This window comes from Ursus maritimus, unplaced genomic scaffold (assembly GCF_017311325.1).
Source record: "Ursus maritimus isolate PB19 unplaced genomic scaffold, ASM1731132v1 scaffold_5, whole genome shotgun sequence".
Classification (NCBI taxonomy): domain Eukaryota; kingdom Metazoa; phylum Chordata; class Mammalia; order Carnivora; family Ursidae; genus Ursus; species Ursus maritimus.
In genome coordinates this window covers 74,105,270-74,115,879 of record NW_024426663.1, presented here as the reverse complement: position 1 = coordinate 74,115,879, position 10,610 = coordinate 74,105,270, and the positions used below count along the sequence as shown (strand labels likewise).

The following is a 10,610-nucleotide window of genomic DNA, read 5'->3' as shown; positions in this document are numbered from 1 at the left end:
TTTTTTTTTTTTTTAAGATTTTATTTATTTGACAGAGATAGAGACAGCCAGCGAGAGGGGGAACACAAACAGGGGGAGTGGGAGAGGAAGAAGCAGGCTCACAGCAGAGGAACCTGATGTGGGGCTTGATCCCACAACGCTGGGATCATGCCCTGAGCTGAAGGCAGACGCTTAACCGCTGTGCCACCCAAGCACCCCTCTTTTTTTTTTTTTTTTAAGATTTTATTTATTTATTGGACAGAGAGAGACACAGCGAGAAAGGGAACACCAGCAGGGGAAGTGGGAGAGGGAGAAGCAGGCTTCCCACTGAGCAGGGAGCCCGATGTGGGGCTCGATGTGGGGCTCAATCCCAGGACCCTGGGATCATGACCTGAGCCGAAGGCAACCGCTTAACGACTGAGCCACCCAGGCACCCCTGAAAATGGCCTAATCTTCTGATCTCCTTAAAGAGTCGCCTGCCTTCTCTCTTTCCCAATGACGGGGCCAACTACATATGCAGGTTTCTGTTTTTTGTAATCTTTAAAATTGCAGGGAAGTATGAAAATGCATAGTTCAGGAGATCCAGATTATGAATAAAGTGTGAGGGGAGAGGCCCTCGAGGCTGTGGATCTGTTCAGTGAGCCAGATGGGCCTTGCAGGGCTTCTGGTCTCAGAGCGATGCCGGACTGCCACGTTCTGGAAGCAGCGAGAGCAGCTCTGTGGTCATACTGTCCTCTACCACTTTACCACCTCTGCTGAGCAGCCCTTCAGATTACCTTCAATATAGAATATTTGTCTTTTTTTCTTTAGAGAGAGAGATAGAGAACAGGGGAGAGACAGAGGGAGAGGGAGAGGGAGAGAATCTCAAGCAGATTTGCTGCCCCGCGTGGAGCCCAATTCGGGGCTCAATCCCATGACCCTGAGATCATGACCTGAGCCAAAATCAAGAGTTGGACACTTCACCGACTGAGCCACCCAGGCGCCCCTGTTTTCACATTATTTTATACTGAGCCACAGAAGGGTGTGTGTGTGTGTGTGTGTGTGTGTGTGTGTGTGTGTGTAGGGAAACACAGCATAGGATGCAGACTTATATTTTGTAAATAAAGTTGTTGTTTCAGCATTTACATTGTTTATCTAAGAACACTCCCAAAGTCTTGGATGCAAATTACTATTCATTCTTACGGATAAATGGCAACGGAGATTTTGTTGGAGGTTATTGTGCAGTCTTGTGGCTTTGAAAACAGCTGACCGAGCTGGGAGGGAGCAGCAGGGGAATGGCCTAATTGATCACCAGCACCGCCGCCGTTTCTCTCTCCCACCCGCATCCCTGGTGGGATCCGTCTCACCCGTCAATTACCTCAGTGACTTGTCGTTTTTAGCAAGTAGAGGAAACCAAGGCTGGAGACAGAATGAGTTTAAAACGGCGTGAATCTGTTCTGTGATTCACAGCTTTGAATGAAAACCTTCCGACTAAGTCCCTACTGTGCTGTGCATTAGAATGTTCTCGGTGGATGTCTACATGTGAGTCTTTTCTAGGTATTTTCTGAGGAGCGTCTTACAGGTAGTGTCTCAGAATAAATGGCTTTATCAGCTCCCGAGAAAAAGCAGAGGCCGACTTTGGGGCTAGAGGTAAATGGAAGGTTTTCCTTGCTTTGATAAGCTAAGAGTGTCCTTACGCAAGATAGACTCAGCCCTCAAAAAGTCAACCGTATGGTGCTGGGGGCGTCTTAAGCATGAGTGTGAGTGATTCAGACATGAGGGTAGGCCACGCTGCTGCCGTCCTGTGCTTGAAGACGAGCCTCCTCTACAGCCAGAGCCTGTGGTTTCTTGTCTCCATGGTCAGTGGAAGTGGGGGCCTCCCCGCATCTTTGCAAAGGGGTCTTAATCTTACTTTTATGTCCTGGACCCCTTTGGTCAACTGTTAGATCTATGGACAATTTCTCAGAATATTTTTTCACTTGTTTACAATGATGTTTTTATTTTTTTAATTATTTTTTTTAAGATTTTATTTATTTGAGAGAGTCAGCAGGAGTATGGGGAAGGGGCAGAAGGAGAGAGAGAGAGAGAAGCAGACTCCCCACTGAGCAGGGAGCCCAACACGGGGCTCGTCCCAAGACCCCAAGATCATGACCTGAGCAGAAGGCTGACACTTAACCGAATGAGCCACCCTGGTGCCCTTTTTGAATTATTTTTTAAAAAAATTTTATTCAAGTGATCTCTCCACCCCATGTGGGGCTCAAACTCACGACCCCAAGATCAAGAGAAGCAAGCTTCTCCGACTGAGCCAGCCAGGTGCTCCTGGAATGCTGGTTTTTAATCATATGAAATAAAATCTGTCAGGTTGCAAAGGAAACCAATTATCTTGAAATACACTTACCAAATGTTAAAAACAATTTGTGGCAGTAAAGTATGTGTTTCATTACTAATCGGTCAAATACATTCGAGCAGCAGGCTTAAGAACGACCACCATTTTGAAGAAGTGAGAATTGTAAATAACATTGTGACATAGATCGGCAGCAACTCAAACGGGTGATGAAAACATCTGTGTTTTCTCAGGCAAGAAAGTCACAAGTCCTGCTAACATTGTTATTTGTTGGCTGCCTTATAAAAGAAGGAAATGGCAAAATTTCAGTTAGAGGTTAGTGGGAATGAATATGTGCTGTATTCTTTACTCATCCAAGATCAAGGGCCCTGCATTCCTTCTCTGGTTAAGAGCCCCTGTCTTGGGAAAGCTAAGCAGGGAAAAGGGGGGAATTCTGCACACTTTCCTTTCATGGGACAGATAATTTGGGCTCATAATAAAACCCAATTAAATTTCAGTCCCCAGTGAAATTCGATTATAATTTCCTTTTGCTTTATTTGGACTATAAAGGAGCAAGTCTCTCCCCCCCCCCAACCTATTTGTGGAGAACTGTATTTCACAAAGGACTTAAATAAAAGCCTCTCAGGCAGAGGATTTTTATAAGATGCTCATTTCTCCCCTTGCAGTTACATGGATACTGTTCTAGGAAAAAAATCTTGATTGCAAAGACAGTCATAAGGTCGTATTTCTTCCCATGAGGAGGAAAATGTATTACATGAAAATGGTAAAGGGTTTAGGATCCCTTTCAGGGGGAATTTTCTTTTTTTTTTTTTTTTTTAAGATTTTTAAAATTTATTCGACAGAGAGACAGCCAGCAAGAGAGGGAACACAAGCAGGGGGAGTGGGAGAGGAAGAAACAGGCTCCCAGCGGAGGAGCCCGATGTGGGGCTCGATCCCATAATGCCGGGATCACGCCCTGAGCCGAAGGCAGACGCTTAACCGCTATGCCACGCAGGCGCCCCTCAGGTGGAATTTTCTTGAGGAAGCACTGAAGAGAGCCCAAGGGAAGAAAAGGCCTTCAAGGACTAGAGAGGTCAGGGGAAGTTTCTGGAGGCTTCTTGGAGCTGAGACCAAGGTTCAAAGGTGAAATGCTGAGTTAGGTAGGAGATGGAAGGCGTGTTTGTTAATGTCAGTGGTGAGGTCAGGTAGGCTTGGCCCAAGGGGAGGTGTGCAGGGAGCTGAGCCTGGGCAGGTGGGTTGGGGGTAGTGGTGAGGGACCTTCTCTGCTATGTTGAGCTTGTGGGATATTATTGGTAGGGGGGAGTCATGAAAGTCTTTTAATAGGAATGAGATAAAGAAATACCTGATTTAGGAATATTAACACAACCATAATGGTTTGGATGAATTGAGGGTGGGAAGAAAATACAGACAATAGTTTTAGGATCAGATGGCAAGACTGGATGGAGAAAATTCTACCTACTTCCTTATTCTATCTTTTCCCATTGTTGCTTAAGGAGAGAATTCACCTGCAAGGCTCGTTAGTTATACAGATTACCGAGATTCTCCTCTGCACATTATAACCCCAGTAGGCCTGGAATTTGACTGGGTAACTAGGGCCTAGGGGTGCAAGAGCACTGACTCCGGGGGTCCCAAACAGACCAGTTTCGGCCACTCTCCACTGACAAAGTCCAAAGGCAGAGAGACGGGTCGTGGTCCAACAAGAAAGGAATTTATTTCAGTGAGGCCAACACTGGGAAGACAGCGGATGAACATCTCAAAGCCTACCTCCAAAGTGCTAGAAAAACTTCTAGGTTTATACAAGGAAAATGTGGGACAAAGGTCGGCGGGTAAGTGCAGGTGGGCAGTAGAGGTCAGGGGTATCATTGACTTGGGGTCAGTCACGGGGTCTTGCTGGCTCAGGGCAGTCCTGAGGGCTCACCTGGGTAGTTTTGTTCCCATCTGGGGATGCCTTGCCTCCAGGGTCTTTCACCTGAGTTAAGAGTTAAGCTGGAAACAAGAACTTAATTAGGAAGTCAGACCGAGGTCACACTGGAGATAGTCTGAAGTCCCCATTCAACAGGGAATTTCTAATTCTTCACACAGCTCCCTGTGATTTTGTCTTCAGACTAATTGGAAAATACTCCCCAAGAACGTTTGGCTGATCAGACGTGAAATGGCATGGGGGGTCGTCAAAGTAACAATTGCATGGGACAAAGTTAAACCAGGCAAAGAAGATTCTATTCAAGGCTGTGGCTATGGGGGTGGGGGGAATAGGAGCTCAGTGTGAACTCAGCGTGAAACAAAAGGCAGAAAGAAAAAGGGGGGGGGTGGGACTTGACGGAGGTGATCCATGGGATGTGTCGAACCCATAGAGTTATTCCCGAGTTTGCAGATGTTTTTCTCTGTGATTAAGCCACCTGTGTGTGCTAATTGGCACCCACCAATTAGCAAAGTTAGGCTTCTACCTTTCCCACAGAGACTGGCAAAGGCAGGCGCCATCTTTCTGGCTGATTACATTTCAAAGGGACGCCTCCTGCCTCCTAATCTTTGAGGAAGACATTCCTGGGTTGTAAACCTGGCAAGAGGCTCTGAGATTTACATCTCAATGGGACAGAGAAAGAAATTACAGGGGTGAGTTTTCTCAAGTAAAAGCTTGAAGGAAAAGGAGGTCAGGGCCAAGAGTCAGGAAGAGAAGCCTGGTCTGGGCTTCTGCGCTGACAGGAACGTCAAGGTTCTTCGTCAAGGGTAAGTAGTGCTAATACTACCACCCTGTCTGGAGGGTGGATTCCGCCCAATGGAGAATGAAAAGGAAAATCAACGTTAGGGATGCTGGGAAAGAAAAATCAATTTCTTAACCTAATACTGGGAACTGGAGGGTGGGTGGTCAATGTCTAGTGACCCAGACCTGAGAGTATAGAGATGGAACGTCCAACTGGCAGGCAGGTGGGAGGCCATATGACCCAGTCCCCCTTGGTAAATCATAACTCAGCCTCCTTTGGTAGAAACAGCGCCCGGAGAAATGGCTCCAGCCTCGGATGTGGGAGAAGAAAATCAGAGGGCTGTGGAGGCCTTCTTGGGAGCTTGGTCCTTTCGGAGAGAGCACTGCAGAGTGGCCCGGGCTGTGCATTCCTGATTAGCCTCTCGTGTTGGCTTCACCTGAGTCACACGCACACCATGGTGTCCCGTGTATACAACCGAGTATTTCGCAGTAAATTATAGGCATGTCAGCAGCTGGGTTTTATGGAAAGCTGAAGCCTTCCCTTTAGCCCCAGTTGTACTAGAAATTTGTCAGAAAACGTGAGCGAGGAGGTCAGGGATTTTAGAGGCACCCTGGGGAACTCTCTCTGCAAAGAGGTGACACCAAAACCACGGGAGTGGATAAGATTTTCATGGTGTTACTGGGGATGTAGGACATCAATGTGTCTTCCTTCTTTTCAAGGGACCGAGTGCGGGTGGGGAGAATGGAGGTCTAAGAATTCACACGCCTCTTAAAGAGAAGTGGATGGTCCCCGTGTTGCCTGTTCCAGCGAGGTCTGCGATGCTAAGAACTGTATAAGGTACGTTTGATTTGCTCATGGGACACCCAGAAGAGAAGAGTGGCAGTCAAGTGTCTGGGAGCAGATGGCTTTTGCAGGCAACCTGGCTTTGCAAGAAAGCAAGCTGTGGGGCAAGAGCCAGAAAGTCACAGGATTAAGTTTATGTGGTTGCATGATATTAATGTGTCCTACTTTTTTCCCCAGTTACTTTCTTCAGTGATCAGAAATGAATGAAAAATCAGACAAAAACAGTTCCGCTCACGAGGGACACACAGGGCAAAGTTCTCCTGAGAAAAACTGTCAGATTGGACAGAAGCAACTGGTATGGCAAATGGTTATTAGGGTTTCATGGTATTTGGAAGGGTCTCAACTTGGGGATCTCTGAGGTGAGCCTGGACTTGGGTGGACGCTTGGTCTGGTCAGGATTTCACAGGAAAGTTCTCTGCTCCTTTATGCTGATGGGGCTTCCCCCTCCCCTTTTCACTCTGCTCCCTGCGGGGGCTGGTCTCACTTCACATATCCTCTCTCTTGTCACTCATCTCCCTTGATTTATAGCCCAGTGTTCTGGGCATTAAAATCCTGCCCTTGGAGAAGAATATTTGTGAGAATATAGTCCAGTGTTTTTATTTTTAAAAAACCCTGGTGGTCCCCCCCTCCCCCATTATGTGCTGGGCATAATTCTTTTTTTTTTTTTAAGATTTTATTTATTTATTTATTTATTTATTTATTTGAGAGAGAGAGAGAAAATATGAGTGGGGGGAGGGGCAGAAGAAGAAGCAGACTCTTCATTGAGCAGGGAGCCTGATGGGGCTCCATCCCAGGACCCTGAGATCATGACCTGAGCCAAAGGCAGATGCTCAACCAACTGAGCCCCCCAGGTGCCCCATGATTCTAAAACTTTGTACATACTAATTCACCAAATCCTTTTCACAAGATAATCCTGTTACCCCGTTTTGCAAAAAAGGAGACACTGAGGCTCAGAGAAGTAGGAGCTCGCTCAAGGCAGGCCCCTAGCAAGTGGCAGAGTCAAGATTTGAACATAGAGAGGCTTACCCTCGTGGCTCTGTTCCTAAACTTTTTCCATGGAACTGAGCATGGTAATAGATGGTAAGAAGTTCTATTTTTTTCACAGCCATACCTAAATACAGAATTGTTTCATAAGGTTAAGTTTGTAAAAAACAAAACCATACACACACACACCGAGATGAAAATTTATTTATTTATTTATTTTTTTAAAGATTTTATTTATTTATTCGACAGAGATAGAGATAGCCAGCGAGAGAGGGAACACAGCAGGGGGAGTGGGAGAGGAAGAAGCAGGCTCACAGCGGAGGAGCCTGATATGGGGCTCGAACCCAGAATGCCGGGATCACGCCCTGAGCCGAAGGCAGACGCTTAACCGCTGTGCCACCCAGGCGCCCCTCGAGATGAAAATTTAAAGAAATGTATGTGTATTATTTTAGACAGTCGGGACTACTATTAAGCTAAATAAACTACAGATAAGGCTGAGATTCTGTTACTAATTTGTTGCATTGAAATTCACACTTGGAAAGTTTCCCTTTTGTTTCCAGGTAGAGTATTTCATCTGTATGTCAGCCTGTGTGTTTGGGGGCCATTCAGATTATATTCTTCTAAAATCTTTCAGAAGAACATTCCCTTCCCTCATGGTGTATGTGCTACTTTTTTGAAATAAGGTATCGGGACTTACTGAAGCATCTTTGTTGCCCCTCCTCTCCATTAGGCTCGGTTTCTTTTCCAGTTGTCAATGTGTCCAGACTGAGTCTTTTGAAACTTTCCGGTAATACTCTAGAAAGCCATTCTAGGAAAATTTTTTCTTTTTCAAACCTGGCTGTTACTGAGAGTGGATCTTTCAGGTGGCTGCAAAGCCCTGATGGGGTCCACACACCCGATCTCATGATTGTTCTGAAACATATCCCGGAACACTGAAGGCAAGGGGAGGGGGCTCTGTGCAGCTTGGGTCCTCACTGTGGTTTGGGACATTTCAGACACTGCGCCTGAGTTTCTCCAGCCAACAAATGCAGAAGGGTTTTACTCCCTTGTTCCTGTCCTCCGTAAATGCTAATTCGGACTTCATCCCCATCAGATTTGAGAAGCCAACTGATATTTTGCAAGTACAAAAGGAATTCTGTTTCTGCTTGGTTGTTTATATATTATATATTTATATATAATATTTGTATTATATATTATATATATTATATGTATTTTATATATTTGTATTTATAAGTATAAATATATATTTGTATTTATTTATTTTAAAGTAGGCTCCATGCCCAGTGTGGAGCCCAACATGGGGCTTGAACTCACAACCCTGAGATCAAGACCCAAGCTGAGGGCACCTGGGTGGCAGGCAGTTAGGCATCCAGCTCTTAATTTTGGCTCAGGTCATGATCTCGGTGGTGAGAATGAGCCCTTCATGGGGTTCTGTGCTTAGCGGGAATTGTGCTTAAGACTCTCCTCTCCCCCTCCCTCTGCCCCTCCCCTGCCTCTAAAATAAAGAAATAAATCTTAAAAACAAAACAAAAAGACCCAAGCTGAGATCAAGAGTCAGAGGCTCAACCGACTGAGCCACCCAGGCGCCCCTATATTTGTATTTATTATATGAGTTTTATACACTGGATTTCTTTATTCAGAATAACATAACTTGAGGAAATCGACAACATCTTTTGAAACTTAATCAAATTAAGCTGTTTATTCCTTTGGGTAAAACATCTGTACTTTCATGACATTATGGCAAAAGTTACAGAAAGTTTATTTTGCTACAACATGTAACAAAATGATCCAGTTCTTACGCCGAATACATGTTATTTGTTCCAAAGCAACAGATAGAGCGGCAGTTAAAATGCTTGGCGTTTCAAAACCCTGGACCACAGGTAGCTGACTTTAATCCCGAAACAAGGCAGCAGAAAAAGAAAGCTCGGATGTCAAAGATGAATGAGTATTTTTCTGTAAAATACAAGTAAGATCATGATTTATTATATTTGATTTGTGGGATTGTAAGATGCATGAGTTCTCTGTGACAAAGGGAAGGTTGCCTCTTTTTTATGTTTTAAAAATATCTTTTCTAAAGTACAGTATTGCCCAATGTGTTTGCAAGTTAGCAACTCAAGAAATAGACAGTAATCCCAAACTAGGAATCAATTTTTTTAATGCTTCAGAAGGTTTGAGATGCTTAGAGTAATAGCTTCAATAAGGAAGATGATTAAAAGTAAGATGTAACATTAGAAGGAGAAATAGCATAACTATGGGAATGAATTCAGGTATCAAATGTGCACAGAGATATCATAAGTCAATGATAGCTGATATAGGAAAGATGTTAGGGTTCGGAGCCAACGGCCAAGAAAGATATATCATAAGTGCAATGATAGCTGATGTAGGAAAGATCAACGTTGGGGTTCAGAGCTGACGGCCAAGAAGGAGTTCCTGAGACATCTTTGGTGTAAAAAGGTGATTTTATTAAAACACCGGAATAGGACCTGTGGGCAGAAGGAGCTGCAGTGGGGTTACGAGGAGTGGTCCATTATATACTTTCAAGTTGGGAGGGGGTTAGGGAGAGTGTAAGTCTCTAAGGAATTTTGGAAGCAAGGTATCTAGAACCTTGAGGGGGCTAGCTATTGTTGGGAAAAGGTCATTTATTACTGTCTAATAAAACCTGAGTCACGAGACCCTTCAGATGTATATCGGTGGATCAAATGCTTGGGGGATGATTGCCAACATGTATCTTGGCGGGTTTAGAGATAAAGGAAATTTCTAAAGGAATTTTTATATGTTAAAGTAGACTTATAGGACCCTGGGGGTTGGGCTAAGATTGCCTTTTGCCCTTAGCAAAGTATCAACATCGAGGCAGCTGAGTCCCTAGAGGAATGTCACTCTGCCTGTTTCAAGGGCTTATGAATGGGCTGCAGGGAGTAAGGAAATTTAATAATTTTTCTTTTGCCTTTGTTTCCCACATCAATTGCTAGCACATCACAAGTATAAGCAAACCATAAAGGAGGTTAATGAATTTGACTACATTCAAATTAAGGATTTATGCCCATTAAGAGACATCTTAAAAATAATGAAAGACAACCCACCAGATGGGAGAAGCTATTTATAATTTGAAAGATCAGTATCCAAAATACATACAAGTCCATAAGAAAAGATAAACATGCAAAGGGAAAAACGGACCAATCAATGAACAGGCGTTTCGTAGAAGAAAAGGCTAATAGATATTCAGGACACAGAATCTCATCAGTACGGTATGGGGCAGCGCCCCACTCCCCAGAGAGGCAGCATTTAGTCTAATGATATCAATGTTGATGAAGCTACGGGATACGAATTGAGTGTAATATGGTATAATTTAAAACTATTTAAACTATAATTAAATATTTAAACTATATTAAACTAAATATTAAACTAAATATAATTAAATATTTAAACTATTATATTTAAACTATAATTAAAAACTATTTAAAAACAGCTTGGCAAAAAAAAAATAAAATAAATAAAATAAAATAAAAACAGCTTGGCATTACCTATATACCTTATGACCTAACATCTCCCCTCCTGAATATATATCCTGGAAAAACTCTTACAGAGGGACAACAGGAGACACGTTCAAAAGTCTCATAGCATTGCTATAATAGTAAAGAAAATAAGACAGTAATAGTCAAAATGCCCCTCCACAATGGCAAAGATGAGAAACTTGTATATTCTGACAGCGGAATGCATATAGAAGTGAAAATATTTGAGTAACAGCTAGGTGTACGTTTCATCATGGATGAATCGTAAATCAC

General features: G+C 43.7%; 1 protein-coding gene across 1 annotated transcript in view; it reads left to right on the top strand.

Moving 5' to 3' along the window:
* Positions 1-10,610, top strand: part of ARL14EPL (ADP ribosylation factor like GTPase 14 effector protein like) — a 30,271-nt gene that overhangs the window by 17,198 nt on the left and 2,463 nt on the right. Inside the window, exons 3-5 of the mRNA XM_008709474.2 lie at positions 5,721-5,838; positions 6,022-6,139; positions 8,655-8,794. Of these exons, the coding sequence (XP_008707696.1) occupies positions 6,044-6,139; positions 8,655-8,794 (236 nt within the window). The 5' untranslated portion in view covers positions 5,721-5,838; positions 6,022-6,043. The remainder of the gene's footprint in view (positions 1-5,720; positions 5,839-6,021; positions 6,140-8,654; positions 8,795-10,610) is intronic.